The sequence below is a fragment of the Pygocentrus nattereri genome, chromosome 27, assembly GCF_015220715.1.
Source record: "Pygocentrus nattereri isolate fPygNat1 chromosome 27, fPygNat1.pri, whole genome shotgun sequence".
Classification (NCBI taxonomy): Eukaryota; Metazoa; Chordata; class Actinopteri; order Characiformes; family Serrasalmidae; genus Pygocentrus; species Pygocentrus nattereri.
In genome coordinates, this window is record NC_051237.1 from 13,988,209 (window position 1) to 14,013,905 (window position 25,697).

A 25,697-nucleotide genomic window follows, 5' to 3' on the forward strand; every position below is an offset into this window, starting at 1 on the left:
GATTTATATCCAGGAGCAGATTTTGACATTAAGCCTTTAACTTATTAAACCATTAACTTGGAGAAATGATGACTGAACAGGATGCAGTTGACAGCTCAAACCTTTTAATAGGCTGTCGTCACATTTTCAGCATTTTCTAGAGCTTTCCACAAGGCAGTGAGAGGACAGATGGAGCTGCACATGTGAAGAGAGAAACATTACATTAAAACAGTTTTAATGTAATCAAGATGAGAGGCAAATCTAAACTACAGAATGAGACAAAATACCAGGCAATACAATACAGACAAGTAGGACTGCAAGAGTTAAACGTTTCAAATGAAATTACATGAATGAGAAAAAAAAAAAAAAAAAAAAAAAAAGACAACAAAACACCAGTATAGGTAAAAAAGAAAGGAGACGATGGCCCTTTTCAAAACTGCTTTTCAGCCCATGTATATTTTCTAGTTTCAGCCAATCATGAGGAAACTGCAACTTGTAGGCTGGCGTTCTGTGCAGCAGCAGAATACGTAGAACAGCGATAGAACAAAAGGCCCTTTATGATCACACTGATTAAAATATACAATGCAAGTTTATCATTCTCTCTGCTAGTGAACAGAGAGCTGATGGAGACATGGGCACGCCTTTGTTTCAGCGTTTCCTCTTTAGGTCTTTAAATGCATTTCAGAAATAAAGAAACTATGCTCCTTCACCACTTCTAATGGGGTTGTGCGAAAATGTCAGACAATTATTAATGAACGCATGACTATCTTTATAACAAAGGCTTATAAAGACAACGCTTCTGAGCAAGGACTAACACAGGCTGCTTTGTAAACAGTGGCCAGAGATCAAACCCAGAGCGAGAACTAATAACAGAAGTGAAAGAAAACGTGCATCAGTTCATTAGACTTGATTTTAAATTATAAATGTTTAGTGTATAAACACTTGCATAAGCTAATATGCAAAAAACACCAAAAAGCACACAAATCGAATACATCAGATTAGTTGAAAAAAATACTTTATATTTACCTTATAACTCGCTGATTGAGACACTTATAGATTGTTAAAAATGTATGCAAAATATCTTTAGGCAGTGAAAGTTCATTCAATGGGTTTAAAGAGAAATGCAACTTAACTCCACAAACCAAGTGCTTGTTTTTTCATTCATTTCATTTCTCTTTTACTTTCATGAGAGGTTTAAAAAAACTTAAAAATCCCCCCTCTCCCACCTCGAATACTTAAATTACAGCTGTTAATGCTTAGCCATTATAGTCAAATGGCTGAATTTAACATTGAGGTAAATTAATAACTAAACTTAAAATGGAGTTTCAGTGGTTTAAGCGTGTGATCTATCTCTAATTACATCATTTTAACTACAGCGTGTAACATTTCAGAATACATTAATAGCTAAAAAGAGAAGAAAAAAAAATGACATTAGAAATTTGATTTTTGACTATCTTCCTCTCCTCTTTCTATGCTGCGTGGGTAGGTCTATTTATTGTTTGTGTGTTAAATTTGCCCCTTTTAGACAGGTTTACACAGCCTGATTAAATACGTATGGCAGCGTGATTTATTACTTATTAATTATTTTCTTCATCACAATGCATGGATTGAGAGCCGACTGAAGTATGACTCTTTCTAGTTTAAACCTGATAGAAAGTACAGTGTAAAATTGTCTTTCTAAACCTGAAGAGGGAAAAAAAAAAACCTTCAGTGTTCCAACTTCCAAGTAGCAAGTAGTAGAGCATGAAGCTTTACTACAAACCTCCAAGGCACTAATGAAGAGGATATGCATTTGGTCTTTTACGTTGTTCTATCTCTGTTAATATTACAAGCAACCTGAAGTGCTTCTTCGCATCCATAAAGTGGTAAACAAAAAAACCACCCTGTTAGTGATTGTCTTGAAAACTACCTTCAAGGATTCAAACACTATATATTTGCTCTGTTGTGTTAATAAAAATATAAAGTTTGATTAATACTTTGCAAATGTTACCAAAATAAGCTCTTTTTGTGGAAAGAACAATTGCAAAGTCTTGAGAACTTTTATAAAAGGTTTAACATTCATTTAGTATGTCCCACCATCATCACAGCTGGACGACAGTGGAAAACTTGCCTCTCGGATGGTGAATATTAAAAGGTTACATTCCTGGGTCTTAGAAACAGAAATAAACAGATTTGGTTGTCAGTAGCCCCTCTTAATAGTTAAATATTCCAGCATATACAATTTGCTTGTGACTTAATCATCACTGAATAATGCAAATCTGATTAGGTTCTGCAAATCTCAGCCATACATGAACTTCTGGCTAAGCATACAGAGGATGGATAGACGTGTGTCTGCGCTACATTAAATACAGAATTTCACTTCAAAAAAATACGGTTATTCCTTTTTTTTTCTTTTTTTTATAAACAGAACATTCAAAGTTAATGACAGCACATTCTAAATTCTTGACAGGTGTTTAGGTCAAAAAGGGAGCCACGAACCATAACAAATGAACAAAAGTACATACATTCATCAAGTTCGTTTTAAATTTGCACTATACACAGACCAATCCAAAAAGTGACACGAGCTAGACATTCCTCATTATAACATCTATGTAAGCAAGGTAATAGCCCTCCATAGAAAAATACTTTATACTACCATGTTAAAGAGCTCCAGCTAGACAAAATGGGGCCTTTAAGTTCATGTACTAAGTTTTGTTTTTCATTTTTTTATGTGACTTTAGTTATAACAATCTAATTTCTGTAGAGATGGTGTCAAGTTGACAAAGAACGATAAATAAATCCTTGCTAAGTGACACTGAAACCTGGGATAACTCCCAGCTTCCAATGAGCTTAAAACATAATGCTTCAATTCTGAGAGACCTGTGCTCCCAAATAGAAATAGCTGCTTTGTTATTGGTCCCACCCCAACTCAAAGTAAGTACTAACTCAACTGTACCTTGTGAGGAACTACATGGCAGCACATGCGCATGCATGCTCTCCAATATCTCAGAGGGACCTTTTCAATCCTCTTTAAAGAAACCCACAAAATTAAAACCATGTCAGCATTTGCTTTTAAGGCTTAATAGGATAATGCATTTTTAACTCATATCAGAACACACTGTTGATCCTCTTGCGAGAGATACGATTACGTTACCCGTGATGGACTTGTTCTCTCACAGAAAAGTTCTTTGTAAAAGGAAAAAAAAGAAAACAGAACAATAACATTTTCCCCTCAATAACCTTGGCACCTTGGGCTAACACTATTGTGGGGTTCACTTTAAGGTTCTTCTCTTTCATTTGCTCCTCCACTCACTCAGTCGCTGGCTTCCTGGTTCATTGCAACAATGACAGGCTGGGGGACTGAACCCACACTGTCCTCCTCCATCTTCAGCCGTTTGGCCTCAGGTTCCCGTGGGCCAGATTCTTCCATCTCCACGCTGGGGGGCCTGTTCACCAAGACTGGAGGAGAGGTAGAGGCCTGGGCAGCCAAGATCTGAAGAGGGTTGGTGAGAACTGATGGAAACACAACAGAAGAAAAGGGAGAAGATTACAATCAGTATGCCATGACGGCTTATAAAATTTCAAGGAGAAAGGTAAAATTCTACAGCAGTAAGAGAATCCTCTTACTCGGGCAACCAAGTCAAAAATAACTGTGAAACAGTTGAAATGGGACTTTTTAAAATTTTCACTTTCACTTTTGTGCTTATACACTTTTTTTCTAGGAACTTTGAGATTAACACTGAAGGCATTAACACTGAAGTGGATGCAGAAGAAAACAGTTATAGCGTGCAAGTTGAAGCTTAATCCTCATTCAACAAAAGAACAAATTAAAACTGCAGTTTGGACAACCCACTGTAAATGCTTCATGCTTATCTTGCATTTAACTTACATTCTACTACATCTCGATTACATTTACCTTAATTAACCATAACCCTAAACCCTGACTGAACTCTAACCCTAACCTTAACAAGAATCAACTGTCAATATAGCATAAATATTATTAATGAATTGAACATCTATAGATAATCCATTGGGGCCTATCCAGTAAAGGAAGACTGTCATTTTTAATTTTGCCACAAAACTTGTCAATCTAGTAAGAAAACACTTCATTGCCAAGGTCAAACTTTACTGTCTGAGGCTGTGGTTTCTGGGGCCTCTTAGTCTGATGCCTTCTTGTACGAGGTAATTTCACCCAAAGCTGTTTCACCTGATGTCCAGCTGTACTACAGCTGAGACACTATGGTTTCTTTCCACAAGACTCAACACCATTGTGTCTGATGTCTGAAACCCGATGCTGTCGTCCAAGGATGACCTATAACGTACAGCATAAGACAGGCTACTTTTGTACCAGCCTGACACAATGGTGTACTGTAGCCCAGTGCACTAAAGCAGCACAGCTCAACAGTCGCTTTTCAAGAACCACTTCATCTTCGCTAGTTACAACCGCTGTGTTACAAATGTAAGATTTCAATTCCCCCAATATGTTTATGAGTGTGAATACAAGTGTCTTGCTTTGGGATTGCAAGAAATAAATCAACAGATTAACAATACTTAGGGAGGCTTTTATCATCACTGTGGGCTGTTACCACAGTAACTCCGTTAACCAGTACCAGGTAGATGCCCATTGTGCCACATACTTTTGTCCATTCTTATAGATAACAGTATATTTGAGAATATTTTATAACTCTGTGTGGTTTAAGGCAAGTGTCTGATGATTTTGTGTGATTTAATTTGGTGGTTAACTACAGGACAAAACTAAAAAAGGAATTTATAGACACCACATCTGTAATCTGATCCACTACATTTTGGGTAAAGGAAAATTGTGCAACTGATGTTTCACTAAATTATTCCTTTAATAAATGTACGTACCATAAGTACTGGGCGAGACACTGGCCGTGGGGAGAGTATGCTTGCCGTTCTGTGTGATGGGCTGAATTGGGAGCTGGTGCTGGCCCACTGGCAAGGAGCCCTGCTGCAGAACTGTGTAACTTTGCTGCCCTCTAGTGGCTGAGCCCAGGTGGCTTCCCACAGCCTGGATTACTCTGCTTCCTGCAGGGATGGATGTTGGAGCCCCCATCTCTTCCACAGCGCCTTAATAAAGAAAGAGAGATAACTACATTGCCTCAAGTTTATGCAGTAAATAAATCCTACTCCCAGTTATCGAGTTGAAACTGGTTAGAACTGCTGAAACCAATACCTCTGTGGTCTCCAGAGCCTTCTCCAGTCATTGCGGCAGCAGTGCTGGCCAAGATGTAGCCATTGGGGGAGCTGGTGGAGGTGGTAACCACACGCACCATGGCGACCGCCGGGGCCTGCTGCACTACGTGGACGGCCTGAGCCATAGGCTGCTGAGAGCTAATGATGGAGGCAGGCATGTAGGCCACAGGTTTGGCCAACCCTGCCGAAGGCTGAGGAGGCACAGCCATGATCACGGGCTGGGCACTCACAGGGGAGCCTGGGGTCCATAGAGAGACACAAGAACTTTCACAACTGAAGACACACTCAGCAAATACATACACAGCAGTAAATTTATTTGTGCACTGAGAGCAGGGATGGACATACGACAATTGTTGCTCTTTGAATACCCACACTGTTAAATGAATAATACTCAAATATCCAAATTAGAAATTAGTTTATATTGTACTTCAATTAAAATAAAAAATAATCACTGCAGGTGATCTGAGGTGATCTGTGTCTTACTGACTGGGTGATTTAATGATGTTCTTTGTATTTTAGTCAAATGTCATTTACAGAATGATGACATCATAGAAATTGGTCATCTTTTTGTTAGAAATATTTCTGCATGTTGATCACAGTTTCTCTTGCCATTTTACTTAACATGAGAAGCAATGACAGCTGTTTTTGTCTCAACATCCTCTGCAGCTCAATATTGTGCTTTCAGTAAAATCCTCTATTACAATAAACCACAACTCATTTTTCAATTACAAACACTTATTCAAACACCTGATTAAGTACACAAGCAATGTGTTCTGTATAGATAAGATTAGATTAAGTGACCCTTATTAGTCCCAAAACGGGGAAATTTTGCCTTCGCATTTAACCCATCCGTGAAGTGAAACACCACATAGACTCTAGTGAGCACACACACACTAGGGGGCAGTGGCACACACTTGCCCAGAGCGGTGGGCAGCCCAATCCGCAGCGCCAGGGGAGCAGTTGGGGGTTAGGTGTCTTGCTCAAGGACACCTCAGTCATGTGCTGTCGGCTCTGGGGATCGAACCGGCGACCTTCCGGTCATGAGGCTGGTTCCCTATCCTCCAGCCCATGACTGCCCCAAACTCATGCTCATGGGTATGTGGTGCATATTCATATAATCATGCAGCTCCCTAGTTGAGATGGCTACTGCTCTGTATGCGTCTTAAACAGTGTACAAAAATCCATCTACAAGTCAGTGTCTTACATAGCCAATCATTATTAGTGTTAAGCCTACAAACATAAGCACACTTTAGACCAACACTGGTTGCTGTAAACTATTCAAATACAACTGTGTGGCCAAATTATAAAAAGCAAATTTCTAAAGGAGCCAAATACACTTTTTTGCCAAAAGTGTTTGTTTGTCTGCCTTCACGTGCATATGAAATTGAGTGAGATCCCATTCTTAATCCATAGGGTTTAATATGATGTCGGCCCACCCTTTGCAGCTATAACAGCTTCAACTCTTCTGGCAATGCTTTCCACAAGGGTTAGGAGTTTATGGGAATTTTTGACCATTCTTCCAGAAGCACATTTGTGAGGTCAGATACTGCCACAATGCAGTCAGACAACTGCTGTTCTCCTGGCAACCGCAAAACCCAGACTTGTTCATCAGATTGCCAGATGGAGAAGCGTGATTCTTCACTCCAGAGAACACGTCTCCACTGCTCTGGAGTCCAGTGGCGGCGCTTTACACCACTGTATTCGACGCTTTGCATTGCACTTGGTGATGTAAGGCTTGGATGCAGCTGCTCGGCCATGGAATCCCATTCCATGAAGCTCTCTACGCTGTTCTTGAGCTGATCTGAAGGCCACATGAAGTTTGGAGGTCTGAGGTGATTGACTGTGGAGAAAGTTGGTGACCTCTGCTAATTATGCCCCTTAGCATCCACTGACCCTGCGCTTTCATTTTATGTGGCCGACCACTTCGTGGCTGAGTTGATGTCGCTTCCCAATCACTTCCACTTTGTTATTATACCACTAACAGTTGACTGTGGAATATTTAGTAGTGAGGAAATTTCACGACTGGACTTGCTGCACAGGCGGCATCCTATCACGGTACCACGCTGGAATTCACTGAGCTCCTGAGAGCGACCCATTCTTTCACTAATGTTTGTAGAAGCAGTCTGCATGACTAGGTGCTTGGTTTTATACAGCTGTGGCCATGGCAGTGACTGGACCACCTGAATTCAATGATTTGGATGGGTAAATACTTTTGGAAATAGTGTACATTGATAATCAGTGAAACTTCAATACATGTCTTTTTTGAATGTGAATGATAATGTAATTTCCCTGTATTATTTACTCAGCAGTAAAAAAGGCTGCGTGAGACTCACCTGGGGCGCTCTGAGAGTATCTGTACTCGGGCACAGAGGCCAGCTTAGAGCCAAACTCATGCTCATGGGACACAGGCGAGCCCTCTCGAGACAGGCACTCAGGGGTCTGCAGGCCGCTCGAGTGAGGTGAGAGGAGGCCTGAGTGAGTGGGCGAGGCTGGTGCACTCCTAAAAACAGCAAAACAAAACCCATCAGACACATTCCATAAGTGCTGTGACACACAGCCTGCTACGCCTCTGAAAGCTTTTACTGAGACTAAAACCACTACAGCCTGCTTCACCAAGCCTGACATCAAACACACACATGTGCACTCACACTTCAGCAGAAGGCCAATAGACAGCAGATTAGAAACTGCTGCACAACATGACACCTTAAAAAAAAGCCTTAAACATGGCACTTAGGAATGACCAGCTTACACTGATGGGACTTACTTTGTTCTGCCAAGCAAAAAAGACCAGCAGGAAGAGAAGAAAAGAAAAGGGAAAACAGAATAAACTGAGCAATTTCTCTCTCACAAAGGCTGTCTCTGTGTGTGTGTCTGTGTGTGTGTGAGATAAGAAAGCAGGGCAGGGAGGTGTGTTTGGCCACACTGGGGCGAGATGCCTCACCTGGAGGAGAGCGGACCGAAGGGTGTGCGGAAGCAGGACACACCCCGTTGCCGGCGCTTGCGGAAGGCCTGCTCCACCAGCTTGGCCTCGGATGATGGATCCACTCTCCAAAATGAGCCTTTACCAGGTTCTTCCTGCGAGCGTGGCACTTTGATGAAGTAGCGGTTCAGGGATAGATTGTGTCTGATGGAGTTCTGCAATCACCACACAGTGGGACAGGTCAATCAACACAAGCCAATGATCAGTAAAGTGATTTCAGTATTCAGTATATTAGTTTTATTAAAATCATGATTTTGTAAGTGAAAATAAGTTCTCAACATTCTAAACATTCTCTACAGCTAACAGACTATGTAAAAAGTCAACAGAGAAAACCCACTCCATGATTCAATCTTATGATAGTTTATGTCTCAAAAGTATGGTGCGTGTAAATAAACTGCTGAGGGTAAATAAATGTTGAAGGTTATGGCATGATCTTTTTTGTTTGTAATGTCTGTAGAACTTGTCGGCATCATTGAGGATTTTCAACATGTAAATTTGCTGTACAGTTCTGCTTTGCGAATGCTGTGCATGAATAGCCATCGTATATAAGCTGTAGCAGTCATGCTGCTGCATCACTCATGTTTACACTTGGTCACTTCATGTGACTAGTATCCAGATTGTATCCTGCTAAGATTTTAGCTACATACATTTACATTTGGTAGTCACATGCATCTTCCGTTAGTCGGACTGAAATACGACTGCTGTGTGGGATGGACTATGAAAATCTGCTCATTACACAGCAACCAATAGCCAAATGTTTATCCGTTTAGCATCTTCCAGAGGTAAGCTAAAGACATTTTAAATGTGCAAGCCATCGTGCATTTCTTCAAGCTTAGGCGAACCATGCGTATCCTCTATGATCATCTTCCTTGCAGAAATGGGAACACGTGACCAGTGACATACTGCATAGGGAGAAATTTCAGTTGTGCCGTGAGGGGTTTTAGTTGTCAAATGCATCTCAGAGAGACAGGTACACTACTATAACATGGCTCAAATGCATTTCTGACCACCTCCTTAAGCGGTCTTAGTGACTGTATTTATATCTGTTTTAAAAGAGTTTTTGCATTTTTATGTGGCTTGGCCTAATTCAGATATAGTCTTGTTGCTCAAGACGCGTTAAGTTACAGTATATAGTGTAAATGGGGAGTAAAAGAGGTCTAAAAGGTATTTTATTCAATATTTCAAGTATTTTTGGAACAAAGCATTAATAAATAATAAACAATATATAAATATTTTAATGAACAAATAATAACAGCACAGACATACACCAACAGAGGGATTGTGGGATGATACTGGTACGTAATATTTTCATAAATCTGCTGACAGTGATGGCGATTAAAAATTCAGAAATTGGGAATAAATCTACTTGGATTAGCACTACAGAAAAATATACCATTTATTGGTTACAAATGCAGTAAGACGAGCAAAATGCAGACATTTTAGCCCAGCAATGCCTTAACGTTCTCCTCTTTCAGAGTACAATAAACATCATAAACCACCAGTTTAAAATATCATCCAAATCTAAACGTCTTTTTGACACAGATATACACTACGTTGACAAAAGTATTCGCTCATCTGCCTTCACACGGATATGAAATTGAGTGAGATCCCGTTCTTAATGCATAGGGTTTAATATGATGTCAGCCCATCCATTGCAGCTAAAACAGCTTCAACTCTTCTGGGAAGGCTTCCCACAAGGGTTAGGAGTGTGTTTATCGGAATTTTTGACCACAAACAGTTCTTCCACAAGCGCATTTGTGAGGTCAGACACTGACGTTGGACGAGAAGGCCTGGCTCACAGTCTCTGCTCTAATACATCCTAAGGGTGTTCTATCAGGTTGAGGTCAGGACTCTGTGCAGGCCAGTCAAGTTCTTCCACACCAAACTGGCTCATCCACGTCTTTATTTATCAGACAAGTACTGTTCTCCTGGCAACCGTCAAACTCAGAGTCATCGGATCGGATTGCCAGATAGAGAAGTGTGATTCGTCACTCCAGAAAACATGTCTCCACTGCTCTAGAGTCCAGTGGCGTTTACACCACTGCATTGCACGCTTTGCATTGTGCTTGGTGATGTAAGGTTTGGATGTAGCTCCTTGGCCATGGAAACTCATTCCATGAAGCTCTCGACGCTGTTCTTGAGCTAATCTGAAGGCCACATGAAGTTTGGAGGTCTGTAGCGATTGACTCTGCAGAAAGTTGGCGACCTCTGTGCACTGTGCTCCTCAGCATCTGCTGACCACACTCTGTCATTTTACCTGGCCGACCACTTCATGGTTGAGTTACTGTCGTTCCCAGTCGCTTCCACTTTGTTATAGTCCACTGACCGTTGAGTGTGGAATATTTAGTAGTGAGGAAATTTCATGACTGGACTGCACAGGTGGTGCCCGATCACGGTACCACGCTGGAATTCACTGAGCTCCTGAGAGCAACCCATTCTTTCACTAATGTCTGTAGAAGCAGTCTGCAGGCCTAGGGGCTTGGTTTTATACACCTGTGGCCATGGAAGTGATTGGAACACCTGAATTCAATGATTTGGATGGGTGAGCGAATACTTTTGGAAATACAGTGCAAAAATTATATATATATATATATATAGTGCGCCCTGTGATGGACTGGCGACCTGTCCAGAGTGTATCCTGCCTTCCGCCCAAGACTGCTGGGATAGGCTCCAGCACCCCCCTGCGCGACCCTGACGGAGAAGTGGTTCAGAAAATCGATGGATATAGAGAGAGAGAGCGCGAGAGAGAGCGCGAGAGAGAGCGCGAGAGAGAGCGCGAGAGAGAGCGCGAGAGAGAGCGCGAGAGAGAGCGCGAGAGAGAGCGCGAGAGAGAGCGCGAGAGAGAGCGCGAGAGAGAGCGCGAGAGATCTAAAACTGACCTGCCAGCCCTTATCCGCAGTCCTGTAGTAGGGGTAATGCTTAGTGATGTGGGCATAGATGCCACTTAGTGTCAGCTGTCGGTCTTGAGCAGATGATATGGCCTGCACAATCAGCTGTGCGTATGAGTACGGGGGCTTGGACTCATCCTACAACACAAAAAAGCAGGTCTTTACATTAAGATATATTGTTAATATAATCTCAACAGCTTACAGGACAAAAGATCTCAAGCAGGTGAATCTGAAATGATCTGGAGTGAGCAAATTAGACACTCACCTTGGGGCTGTCTCCCCCAGACGGCTCAGTGCGCTGCTCTGATACGGCCTTGGCTGCGTACTCGGCAGCCAGCTGCAGGTCTGAGGTAATGTTGCGTCCGTAGCGGTATCCTGAGGAACCTGCACCCCGAGGACTTGCCGGACAGGAGTTGGGCACACTGGGAAGAAGAAAGAAAGAAAGAAAAAAAAAAAGTTGTCAGACAGTAGGAACCCTGCAGCGATAAGACTGTAGACCAATGCTGATGCTGATACTTTCATGTGTACATTTTGCTACTGTTAAAACAACACTTTTCATATTTGAAATGGTTCATTTATATAAGAGAAAAACATTTTAACTGCCTTGTAGGTTCAAGAAATAGTTTGTCAAAAAATCTAATTCAGAATGCAGTTGATTATATCGTTTCTTTAGTCTAGCACGAGATTAATTTAGCTACAAACCTAACGTTAATAACAATGGAGGATGCAGTGTCAAAGATTTCTAAAAACAATTAAAATTTTGATTAATCGGACCAGAGGACACTTTTCCACAACTTCTCAGTCTATTTAAAATAAGCTTGTGGCAGAATTCCTGGATCCTGTTAATATATGCTTTCTTCTTTGCATAGTAGTTTTTAAACTTGCATTTGTGGATGCAGCAGCGAAACACGTTCAAAGACACTGGTTTTCAGAAGTGTTCCTAAGCCCATTCAGTAATTTCCAATACAGACTCGTGTATTAATGCGGTCCTGTCTGAGGGCCCAAAAATCACAGCCATTCAATATTGGTTTTCAGCACTGTCCCTTGCATACAGAGATTTCTGTCATTTCTCTGAATTTTTTAAATGATATTATGTACTGGAGATGATTAGTTCTTTGCTATTTTATATTAAGAAACGTTATTCTTGAATTATTGCACTATTTGGCCACGTAGTCTTTTACAGAGTGGTGAGCCCCTCCTCTGCTCTCTTGGATGCTCTTTTTATACCTAATCATGTTACTGACCTGTTGCCAATTAACCCAAATTAGTTGCGAAATGTTCCACCAGGTGATTTTTTTTTTCTTTGTATTACACAAATTTTATTTATTTTATTAATTATACAAAATTTGGAATACATCCGAGGTAAGTCAACGATTATGTGCGTTTTATTTTTTAACCAGTCTATTATTCCAAGTAATTTTGGGGCACTTCTATTAGTCCATTCATCATCAAAGGTTGCACAATGCAAGCAGAAGATACTGTCTTCAAACAGTGATTAAAAAAATAATGTAAATTTTTTAAAAATTGTTTTGATATATAATATGTATGGTAATATATGTGGGAATGGTACTTCAGATATATTACATTTATCAGTATGAATGACAGCACATGAGATAAAACATATATTATCTTGGTTATGAGAGTAATTCTGCATGAAAAATGCCTCTAATTCATCAAAAGGTTAAAAAACTGAGCTTTTTGCACTTCTTTGCCAAGCCTGCTTGCTCATCTCAAAACATAAGCTAATGCACCACCCAGCTGGCATCAAATATTGGCCAAAGGCTATAAACAACCCAAAACCAATTAGATGTTAAGCAGTTATATCCAGTTCGAGGTATTCCAGGCATATTTTCCATTCAGACATCCCACAGATCTTGCGTTGCATCAGTGAAAACATTATTTTATCTACAAGAACATTCTAAAGGGTAATTTATGTCTTTTTAATAACTGGCATTCATGAAAGAAGTGCTCAAGTGGCCAGTATATGTCTCTGCAACCATTAAAATTGTAGGATTTTATAAACCAACTGGTAACAGGGCCTCCTGGAACAACATTCTCCAAGTGTTTGAGACCAACATTTTGATCTCGGCTCAGGAGAACAGCGGGATCTAGAGACATCCTGCCAGATACTATCTTCAGACTGCTGTTCACGGTCAACAGTTAAGCGATTTCTCCATAAGGCAAATGTACTCGTGTTGTGAACAAAGCAGTAGACTCCACTCTCAGAAATGGAGGGGTTCCAGCTCAAGCCATTTGCCTGTCCCTGCCCTTCCTCTTACCACTGCTATTGGATCTGTGAGCAAATCATTTAACTCTTAACTCACTCCAGAGATTCTGTAACAGTTTCCATCACAGTGTGCTTATCAACCCCAATTCCAATGAAGTTGGGACGTTGTGTAAAACATAAATAAAAACAGAATACGATGATTTGCAAATCCTTTTCAACCTATATTCAATTGAATACACTACAAAGACAAGATATTTCATGTTCAAACGGATAAACTTTGTTTTTTGCAAATATTCACTCATTTTGAATTTGATGCCTGCAACACGTTCCAAAGAAGATGGGACAGGGGCGTGTTTACCACTGTTACATCACCTTTCCTGTTAACAGCACTCAATAAGCGTTTGGGAACTCAGGACACTGATTGTTGAAGCTTTGTAGGCGGAATTCTTTCCCATTCTTGCTTGATATACAACTTCAGTTGCTCAACAGTCCGGGGTCTCCGTTGTCGTATTTTGCCCTTCATGTGCAAGTTACCCATGCCATGGGCACTAACACACCCCCACACCATCAGAGATGCTGGCTTTTGAGCTTTGTGCTGATAACAATCCGGACAGTCCTATTCCTCTTTGGCCCGGAGGACACAACGTCCATGATTTCCAAAAACAATTTGAAATGTGGACTCGTCAGACCACAGGACACTTTTCCACTTTGCGTCAGATGAGCTCGGGCCCAGAGAAGCCGGCGGCGTTTCTGGGTATTGTTGATATATGGCTTTCACTTTGCATGGCAGAGTTTTCACTTGCACTTGTAGATGGAGCGATGAACTGTGTTCACTGACAGTGGTTTTCTGAAGTGTTCCTGAGCCCATGTGGGAATATCCGTTACAGAATGATGTCAGTTTTTAATGCAGTGCCGCCTGAGGGATCGAAGGTCACGGGCATTCAGTGTTGGTTTTCTGCCTTGCTGCTTACTTGCAGAGATTTCTCCAGATTCTCTGAATCTTTTGATGATATTATGGACTGTAGATGATGAAATCCCTAAATTCCTTGCAATTGCTCTTGACTATTTGCTCATGCAGTTGTTCACAAAGTGGTGAACCTCACCCCATTCTTGCTTGTGAACAACTGAGCCTTTCAGGGATGCTCCCCTTATACCCAATCGTGACACCTGTTTCCAATTAACCTGGAATGTTCCAAACAGGTGTTTTTTGAGCCTCAACTTTCCTCAACTTTTCCAGTCATTGGCCGTCTGTCCCAACTTCTTTGGAACGTGTTACAGGCATCAAATTCAAAATGAGTGAATATTTGCAAAAAACAATAAAGTTTATCTGTTTGAACATTAAATATCTTGTCTTTGTAGTGTATTCAATTGAATATAGGTTGAAAAGGATTTGCAAATCATCGTATTCTGTTTTTATTTATGTTTTACACAACATCCCAACTTCACTGGTTGTAACGTATGCTCTTAATCCACTTCCCTCTGGTAAAAAAAAAGACCCCCCTCCATTATTTTATGGCTGTTATCCTGAGAGCAGCAGATTGTAATGGAGTGCAGGGTCTGAGTTGTTGTGCTGCTGCAGCTATTGTTGGCTGTGGGTGGAGAGCAGAGCTCCAAGGGGAAGTCTATTGTCTGGAGGAGGGCACAGCCAGCATGGGGGGTTGAAGTCCAGACCTGAGGCAGCACTTTCATAACAACTGGCCCTAATTGTAATAGCCTCTTACAAAGACTCTGGGCAAAAATAAACAACCTTTTACTCACATCTACTATGAAAAATATGCTACAGTAGAATAACACTTGACATTGCACATATCTACGGTAACAGTCAAAAGTTTGGACACTCTAGATTGAATAGGTTTCTTTTAATGCACGGTCATTGATGAATTTAACATGGGGGCTATGTGTTGGCAAGAACTTGGTGATACAATACTCATTTTAAATTGCATCATTTTACAGAGGTTACAATTCACTATAGTGCAAGATACCATGATACTTAGCAATATATTGTGATTTTAAAATGATAAAAGTATAAAAACACACTACACTATGTGCATAAAACCTGAGTAAAAAAAGGTTGGGGGGGTGGTGCAGATATGCCCATTCTACAGTCCTCAGACCACAGTGTCAGGTTTCAGAAATCAGGCAAAACAGCTTCAGGTCTTGGGGGAAACACTGGCATGTCTCAGCTCTTGTACATCAGGCAAAAACAGACAAAAAAAAAAAAAAAAAAGCATCTGGGTCAGCAGCCACAGACACAATGGCTTCAGAAAAAAATGTCTGTGTGACATATAAAGTTAATTACAGTTTCCATTACAGCTTCATTGCCAAATTATAGATTATCACCGCAAATCTGACCAAATTTCACTTTTATCATGCATTTTATTTGACAAAGATTATGCTCCAACTCAGACACAATCACAGCGTTTGCTCCTGTGTCTGCTTCATTGTTAGGGCCCATCTCAAAATGGCCAGAAGAAAAACCGATTTAGCCCTTTACCACACGGTTAACCGATCAGTGGACTATATTTCCAGCGTAGGCCTGTTAGGCTACACTTAAGACAGTCACACAGGCATGTCCAAAGATTTGACAGGTAGCACAAACTGCCAAAAGGAGGGGGGAAACGTTAAAGTAAACCAACAGCAAATAAATATACAAAGTCCTGATTCTGCTGAGAAAGCGCTCAATCTGAGTCATTTGAGGAAGTTCCCCAAATGACCCCTGTGTGGGAGAATCATACAGCCATTCACAGCACATGCACCTCACTAAATGGAGCTCTGGGCCTTTTCATAGTAGCATCATTCTTATTGCAATATTATTTATACTGCATGCAGGCTACTATAAAGGTAAGGTAAGGTACTATAAGGTAAGGTTCAATAACTGCAGAGTTCCAAAAGGTCATTTCAACTAATGATTTACAAAGGAGACCATTATAATGGTTTAATTATTAACTCGTTCAATAGAACAAAATCACAGAGTAATTTACTCCAAATATTTAGTTCCAAGTACAGATACTGTGAACAGCCAAATACATCATGCATGAAATTTAACTGCTCAAAAACAACATTGACTGGAAGAAAGAGTCCCAAATTAATAGAGAAAACGCAAATATGTACAAAAGGAGGGATTACAAGTTAACGACTTCACTGCAAATGGAAGCTGTTCAAAACCAGCTTGTACTATTCATGAGATGACTTGCACATGTCTACGAGTGTGGAATTTGAAGCCTTCAGCACATCTGCTGTTTGTCCAACAGGCAAAAGGTCCAGGAAGCGTTCCTACTCTCCCCACTGTCCGTGAAAAACCCTAACCCTACAAGCACGTCTCAAGCAGGAAAAACACTGAAAAGCACATGCTCAGCAGTGGAAAACTAGTTAGACAGGCTGAATAAAAGCAAAGCTTCGCTCTGGCCCGAGGGAGGTGGAAGAGGATTCAGGAAGGACAGTGAGCATGCATGCTGTTTGTTTTGGGTGTAGGAGCTGGCCAAGAAGGGGAGGGTAGGGGGCTAGTAGGAGCCCTCAGAAAAAGGAAACTATCCGTGGCTCAAAACACCAAACCACAACACTTTCCATCCCACCAATCAGAGAGCTCAGAGCTCAGCGCATGCCATATATGGAACGCACGCACACATGGGCCGCTCACATTCACAGCCACACGCAGTGTAGGGCCGCAGAGGGGCCGCCGGGGGCAGACTTCCCTTCTGCACACTCTCATGGGTAAACTAAACACTGCAAACACGTGGAGAAACAACAGTACATTTATTGCAGAGTCACTTCCTTCTCCATGTGAAGTCTAACAACTAAAAAAGCCCTTCAAGTCACAATCTGCTTGCATCAAAAATTAATGACCCCCAAAAGAAAGCACATTTTAAACACAAATGCCTTATTTTGAAAATACATCTATTATAGGGATGCACATCTATGGGAATAGAGGGCAGAAGCTGATATCCAATATTTTTCATATACAAATCTGCCAAAGCCGGCACAAACATTAATAAAATGCAGATTGGGAACACAAAAGGTAGCACATAGGAGCCCTCTCGCAAAAAAAATAAACCAATGACCACCCAGCTATATTTTGTTCCATTTTAACAACATCCGATTTCCATTTCATTCTGTTTTAAGATCAAAAAGAAAATATTTTACATTGTTATGAACAAACAAGGGCACACAGTGCCAGTGATGCAAAGCGTCACTTTTCTTCCTTGTGGTCATTTCCACAACTTGAACCTTCACTTTAGACAAGTCTATGAGGTACTCAGCATCTCAAAATAAAAACATTACAAGGCTCAACATATACTTATTGATGCCTTACTTGAACATTCGAATATATAAACATATGCTATATTCGGAGTTTGGATATCCCACCATTCCAAGAAATTCCCCCCATGGTGTCCCCCCCCCCCAGATTTGTTTTCCAGTGGGAAATGCTGAGATTTACTTGCAGAGAATCATCAAAGCACTAAAAAGCTAAGCACAGTACTTTAACATCAGCCAAGCATTCTGTTCTTCTGGTGTATAATAACTAAGGCATCATATATTGGTCTAAAATAATGGTCAAATCTAAACATCTGTCTGAATACTAGTAATGTGTTTATTATTACTTGCCAATATCAATATGCTTCCAATATCACTGCCCACCAATATTTTTTATAAGCGTGTCTTAAATGTTCGAGAATGGTCCCAAGAAAAACTCAGATTTATGTTTCAAACGGCAGAAGAGTTTGAACCTTCCTGCTCTTGAGGTCTTGAGTGTGTGTAGATTCTGATCTTACCCAAGAACAGACCCCAAATAAGAAAACACTGGTGAATGTCAGAAAACTGCACAAGTGGGTTTTAAGAAGAAATTTCTTCCAAGGACGGTTGATAAATGAGGCCCAATGTGTACAAAAATTAACTATGAATGAACTGAATGAAGTGCTACAATAATTGTTTATGTTTGAGAGATTAGACAGAGATTACAAATGCATTTACATTCCACTAATCAGCCAGATAATCCATATGTACAAAAAAATGCAATTTAATCATTGACATCTATATCTGAAATGCACCATTCTGAGATAACACACACCAACAGATCAGCTGATAAATATGAGACTACCGCGACCACATCATCATGTACATAAATATTAAAAATGCTATATTAAACAAATTACGTGCACACTGAATGGTGCAATATCTGCCTTTATTAATGCAATCTCAGACGATCTGCCCAAGTTGTAGAGAATGAAAATCATGAATTTGCACTGCCCTTATGCTCTGGCAATTGGCCACTATACTGTACATATACAGTGCAAGGAGTAGATTAGACTTCACGTTCAGAAAACATTAGCGACCACAAGTCTATTCTGCTTTATAAGTAAACCAACAAATGGCAAGTCTAACCCTGGTTAATGCTCAAGTTCATTCATACCTGATGGTTCCTGTTGGTGAAGGCAGGGGGCTCATCATACTTCTGAAGTCATTTTCAGGAATGTTGATTTTCAATGGAGAAATCTGTGGGTAGAGGGGTCTCACAGGGGAAATGGGAGCCTCCTCTTTCAATGTCTCCTTGAGGTACAGCGCAGTAAACTGAATCTTTATTGCTGTACTGGGAAAACGAAACGTGCACCTGGCAAGAGAAACAACGAAATGTCATTAAACTCACAATTATTTCTAGTTTTTAAAAAAAAAAATGGAATAAATGAGCTTTGTCTGTGTAACTAGAAGTAATTTTGATCACGTACATAATCTCCCGAATAACCAAATCCACATATTTTGATCCTCTCACACCTTTTATGGTGGTTTACAACGTGCACAATATATGCCGCAATGGGTCAGTTTCCCAGCCCAGATTAGACCCAAGCCTAAACTACAAAGGTTTTTCAATTGTGAATCATGAATGACATTGCAATTTAGTCCAACACTACACTTAATCCATGCATGAGAAACTGGCTTAATGCATGTTTACAACAACACATATAGACTCACAGCTATTATTAAGATAAAACTCAGAGCTCAAATAAAAAACAGACAGCATAACAGTGACTGAACTACCTGCATAACTAAAGGACCATTTGAAAAAGCACTAAAACTCATGTGCTTCCCGAAGTTGTTTATATAAAACCACCTTTAATAAAGAATCAAGATGACCGTCTTTCTTTCACAAAATCAAGCTTTTATTCAAATTTAGATGCCACCAATTTCCCCAATAGTTAGGTCTCCAATGACACTACCAAGGTGAAGGCTAGCACATGCTTCCTCTGTGCCACCACATCTTGCTGCCAACACTTCACTGAACAGCTCAGCACGCTTGGAGGAGAATGATAACTGGCAATTCTGTTACATAGCTAGCAGATACTCGCACTGACTAGCATTGCGCCAATTGAAGGCGGCAGAGGGAGGGCCATCCACCCAGAGAGAGGAAGGCCACTTACGCGGTCTTAGAATCGCAACCACGGATTGCTGGAGCATCGCTGCAAATTGTCTCTCAGAGACAGGGTCAACACTTTGATGGCTGTGCCACTCAGGAGCTCCCAAGATCAAAACCTCTGCAGTCATATCTTGTCTTGGAATACAGGAAGAACAAATGTCAAGCTATGTATCCATGTTTTTGTCACGTCACAGGTCACATGCTGCCCTTCAGAAAGTCCCATTACGCTCTAAACAATCTTCTGAGCTATCACTGTCTTAAGCTCTGCGTATGGTGTTAACAGTCCATGTTGGTCACACCTCAAGAAACTCTGGAGGCTCTAGAAAAGGTAAATCAATACATGGTGTTGAGTTCTGAATGGACAAGAGAGTACATATTTCCTAAACATCTGAGAAAGCCAGCATTTACCCTAAATACCACTCTGCAGAAAACAGCACTGGTCCTATGGACACCATACTGGCTATAATTTAAGCCTGTGTTTCATATTCCTCTTCATACCCACCAACAGGCAAACCAAAGGACAGATTTCTGGTTTCTGATGACAAACAATGCAATGCATAAAACAACTTTACACATGATCCTCTGACTTTCATAGACAGACATGCTCAGATTTTATTCTATTTTTTTACTCTGATTTTACTCTAATGTGGTTTTCACATGGTTTTTAAAAAATTGCTAAAGGCTCTTGACGCACATGTAGAGCGTTCAGAAAATGGCAATGACTGCTGACGATCTGAATTAGATGTTGTAAAGGCATAAGTACATAGTTGATGTCCAGCACTGCTTTTAAAAGCTCAAGCAAAGCACATCCTTGCAAACGTACACGTTTTGACAAGTTTAATAAAAGCTGTTCTGAGCCAGTGTTGAACAATTAAACAAAGGTGTACATACATATTCCTACTTTTTTGTGATTTAAATAAGCTACCACAGGCGAATTTAATAAGTCTACCGGCGAATTAAATAGTGCATGCTAATTTGACTCGGGTGGGCCAAAAGCATGGTCATTAGCCTTAATAAATAATACAGGTGAAGAGTTTTAAAAGACAAAAACAGAGATGTAGTATTTTGTAGTCATGATATGGGACTTCATAACTGTAGAATTAACATTTTGTATTTATATTTTCTTTACACTTTACCATGTGACAGGTGTTTGTCTATGGCTCAGTTTTAATTTCTAAATAATCTAGTTCTGCCTTTGATTTGGTTAATAATGCAACGAGTTCTGTACTGATGTAAAAAAGAAACAATTAGAAATTCAGGGACATTCGTTAACTTGTAAAAATCTGAACATTTTTCAGTGTTCAATCCAACAAGCAATGTGTGTTTCGATCGTAAGGGTATAACTTTTTCCTTAGCATTGTTTGGTATTAACCACTGCAATTATATCAGTGTAAAAGTCAAAAGAACTCTCATATCCTGACAGCCCTGGTCTGAGCTGCTTCATTAAGGCATAAAAGAAAGAAAAGTAAAAGCTAAGAATGTCTTGAACTGCACAGAGTACCCCCATCCCCAACATCCCCCTCACCAACAAAACTGAGCAGGAAAAGTGAGAAATCTGCACCACTTCCAATGGCTTATTTAGAAAACTACTGGACCAGAAAGCCACATTTAATGCTGCAGTGTGCACAGTACAGTTGTTTTGAAGGGCCTGCTGGCATGCACCCAACACGGGTCGAGTCTGTCAGACCATGTTTTCATAGCCGTCTGTTGGAACAGAAATCGCAACCTCCATGATCTGTTCCCTGCACTGATAAAGCAGACGGAACATGCCAAAAGCTATTAAAGGCATCTGTCAGAGAGTATTTCAGTTCAACACTCATTCCACTTTATGTTTGTGTTCAATCAGAACATCTGGTTAGCCAGCTGAAACTGCAAGAGTAATTTAGATCAACGTATTACGATAATTAAAAAAGTACAATTCCATAAATGAGTGGTGACTGTTGTGCCGTTGTACAGTGCAAAAATGGAAGAATCACAATGTATAACCACCATCACAGTATTTCTACTGAAAGACAGTCAGAACACTAACACAGTATTTAATATAGAGGTATCTTGTGTGTGTGTGTGTATATATATGCGCAGTTCAAGACAGTTGCATTAAATTTAGATTTCTGTTACATATATGCACCACATTTCTACCAAGCTATATTGTGATACATTCATAATAATAACATAGTAAGTAAACTTGGTATGACAATCACAATGTATGAACTGTCCTTTTCAGACCATGCAAGTTCATCCACTGTTTTGACTTACTTGTCTGCCATCAGAAATGCCCATCAGCTAGACTGGGACACCATCTCTTTCACAGTGCTGCACTGGTACATTTACCACAGGCATTAATCTCTGCTTTAACTGCTGTTCAGTACATTTATATCCAAAGCACACAGAATCAAGCATGTGTTGAATGACGCCTCCGGCTGTGCTGTGAAATTCTAAATTTAAGTGCACGCAAGACGAACACTTCTTCACCCCAATACGAGCATCTTTTTCAAAGTCAAACAACTCACAGTGTGGTGAAGCCTCTTATTAGAATTCAGATCCTGAGTAGAGCTGCCTCTGACCTGATTACATGTACATCAGCAGAAATGAATGGATATAGGAGTAAAACAAACAAACAAAAAAAGAGTAAACACAACACAGTCCTTCAGCAAATCTACCCTAAAATAGCAGGCAGACGCACTGTATGATGTTATGTTGTTAGCTGTGTGTTTCTTCCTGTGAGTAAGTAGAGTGTTTGAGTTGTTTCAGCATGACTGCCTAATTCTAGACGATCATCATGAGTGAAGGGTTTTAGTAAAAAACTGCTCATTTTAAAGCTCAGTAGTTTGTAACGAAGAAATATCAAGTTGTAGCCGTATCGGCAGATACTTTAGGATCAAATATCAGTATCATGCCATCTCTAATCCTAAAATCTTTCCTGGCAGGACGAAATTTGGATTTTAAAACGCTAACATTGTTATCCCAGTGATTCATTAACTCTTCTGAGGCTTTTTTGGATTACTTCAAAGTATAACCTGGTGACGGCTGCTGTTCATCCAGTAAAAGGCAGTTACTCTGATTTTTCTCACTCAGAGGGTGTAAATACTCTATTATCACTGTTTTCCTAGGATTAAAAAAACTCTACTGGAGGTTAAATGCTAGCAATGTTACAGCATGGACTGATTTAAACAGGTGATCTTCCTCACTAACACTACTAGAAAAGACTTCAGTAATATGGTCTAGTGTGCTTAATTATTTTTACTGATTTTTAATATTATTTTTAGGTATTTATGCACTTTAATTTCCATCTGCCATTTTTTGGGCGTTATTTATGTAAAGTACACTGAACTGGCTTTGCGTATGAAATGTGCTGTATAAATAAACCCGCCCTGGCTCGATTCTGTATCAGAAGACTTCTTACTGGCGCTGACCTATTGTATGAAATGCTGTTTTGCAAAGATTACACCTAATTTTCACTGCAGTGCCAAATCACAATGCAGTTAAAAAAAAAAAAGATGATGCGTCTTTGGCTTTGAAAAACAGCTTTTGCACAAAAGAGTCAAAACCACATGCAAAGCAAGCTTCTTTCTCTGGGTCTACGGTGTGTTAGCCACAGGTGCAGCATGTGTGACTGCGTTATTGCTCCCATTCTGCCTTTACTAGGTTTGTTTTCTAAAGCCCATAAGTGGTTAGGCCACTCCAGAAAGGTGTCATGTCTATGGGGCTTGTCTAACCACACCGTGCTGAGGTGGACCTCTGCTGCAGACTCCAATCAGAGCACTACACACCCCTCACAGCCTTGTTGACAAAGTACGCAGCGTTTGCGCTTACTAATCATGTTTTGGTTTTGGGCGCATATCGACCTCTGGTGAACGCTTATTTGAGTACGCGCCACGATCTTTAGTGAGCGTTTCACAACATGTTGAAGCTGCAGCAGTCAAGAAAATAACATCTTAAACAAATCGGCTTTTAATCCGGCCCATGCGAGGCTTAACTAGCTAGCTTAACCAGCTAACGTAGCTGGCTATCTTTAAGCCTGCTGTGTAGGGCATTAGGAAGGTAACGGCTGGGCCCCTATCTCTCGAGTCTGCCCTTTAATTTGAGTCATAATAACAGTTTTTCTCTAAGGTTAGACGTTCAGCCTTTAAACGTACACAAGAACTACAGTTACGTTTGCACAGCAGTCCACGAACTACCCCTAGTTAGGGTAAATTACAGCCCTGAAGGGCTCGAGGGTTCGCTGGGCGTATTGGAGCAGAAAGGCTCGTCAGGCGAGCAGAGAGAAGACTTTAAACAGCACTTTAAGGCAAACGCGACAGGAATAAGGGAGTTAGCGTCAACATCTCAAGATAAGCGAGCTTACAGGCCACAAACATGACGTGAAATCTAACCACATGTAACTCGGAGAGTCGTCACGTCACGTTTGTGGACGTTACAGACTCACTGCCTCGCACACTTCACAGCAGGACAGCTAGGTTAGCCGACCTGCTAGCTAGCTAACGCGTTTAGCAGCCGACACGCTTAACCTGCGCTGCAGCAGCTCAACTCACTCTCTCGGCAACTGAATCGGAGGAGCGCCTCTCCTCTGGAAAACACCGTCCACAAACACGCCGTTCTTGCCGAGACAGCGCAAGTAGAAGTTGGGCTCCTCGAAGGTTATCTGGAGGTGCCGTCTCGATATGAAGCTGGAGTGGCCCATGTTGACGTCCACCGAGCCGTGCGAGGAGTTGCGGCCCACGGTCACGGTCCTCTGGCGCATGACGAACTCGAAGTCCCGGCCTTCCAGGCGGGCGAGGGCCTGCGGCGGAGGACTCAGCGCAACGGCCGCGACCCCGGGCGCGCTCGACGGCAGCGTGTAGGCCGGGGGAACCGCGACTCTGACCGGGCTACACGGCGCAGACTTCAGGGCTAACAGGGCTCTGGCCCCGGTGTCGTCCCCAAAATCGGCCATCTTTCTTGCAAATTTCAACGGGAGTTTTTTAACGCGGTGGCAGAGCGCTGGCAGGCTTCGCTCTGTTGCTGTTGGTGCTAGTCACAACATGGAGATGGTGAGCGCCAATACGCGGCCTGGATCAGCGCTGGAGCTCGCCGGGCTGCTCGGAGGACTGCAGACTCACCACCTGGTTCTCGAAGATTGTAATCGACCCCGTGAAAATACCATGGTATTGAGCCAAGTCTCCGTCCACGTAACCCCGGCTGTCCCAGGCTGATTTTGCTCTTTGAGCGGAGCTCGTCGAGTTCGCCCTGCAGCCCGACTTTGACTGCTGTGGTAAACAAACGGTTAACGGCGCTGCAGTTCCTGGAACAGGACGACACGTGCGTTACATGTGGCAACGAAAATATAACAAATAGATGTTAAATTAGCGAAATATGACTACAGGTGCAACTATACGTCTGTCACGTGTAACATTCAGCACTTTTTTGTTAAAAAAATGAAAGCAATTTGAAACTCGCATTTACTTATAGCGCGTTCAAAAGTGACGTCACGTCCCACTGACCATTCCCCGCTTTCTCTGTTTATAAACAGAGAAAGAACAAGAAAGGCCCAAAACATGGATGGTGGAGTTTCACCGCGGATTTCGTGGTTTCAATAAAACTCAAACCGGGAAGTTCCCACTCAGTCAGTAGTCAGCAGTGAACCATGTTAACAGCATTGTGTCTTAAAGTTTCGTTACTTCCTGCACGCCAGCCGCATCAGAAGTCGATGGTGAGAGTATGATACTGTATCATTACTGTATCTTTACTAGATCTGTGTGATATTGATAGATAGATATTGTGGACTGTATACATGGCTTTGTGAATTCCAGGAACTCAAACATTAAACACTTTTCACTTTCAGGTTCTGGGTGTGTTCTATACACCTATACATTCTATACATGAATTGTATATTTTGTATTGTATGAATATAAATGATGTGTTTTTTTCTTTGAACAGCAATAAAAAAGTGATATCCTCTGCTCATTCTGATACAATACACAGAATCAGCAATGTGTGAATTGTCTAAAATAAACTGTACTAGCTAGTTAGAGCAGTTATGGA

The 25,697-nt window shown here is 41.1% G+C and overlaps 1 protein-coding gene across 2 annotated transcripts; it reads right to left on the reverse strand.

The window, feature by feature from the left end:
• Positions 1-82: 82 nt before the first annotated feature.
• foxk1 (forkhead box K1) lies at positions 83-24,609 on the reverse strand. Of its 2 annotated transcripts, XM_037535424.1 has the most exons (10): positions 24,209-24,609; positions 18,678-18,875; positions 11,309-11,465; positions 11,035-11,181; positions 8,117-8,310; positions 7,940-7,945; positions 7,509-7,675; positions 5,156-5,413; positions 4,828-5,049; positions 83-3,471 (listed from the first exon to the last, which is right to left on the reverse strand). In XM_037535424.1, exons 1-10 carry the CDS (start codon positions 24,607-24,609, stop codon positions 3,272-3,274), a joined length of 1,950 nt encoding a protein of 649 aa, XP_037391321.1. In that variant the 3' UTR covers positions 83-3,271. The 2 variants fall into 2 exon arrangements, with proteins under 2 accessions (XP_037391321.1, XP_017558678.1); XM_017703189.2 differs by lacking the exon at positions 7,940-7,945 and having other exon boundaries at positions 3,272-3,471.
• Positions 24,610-25,697: the final 1,088 nt, after the last annotated feature.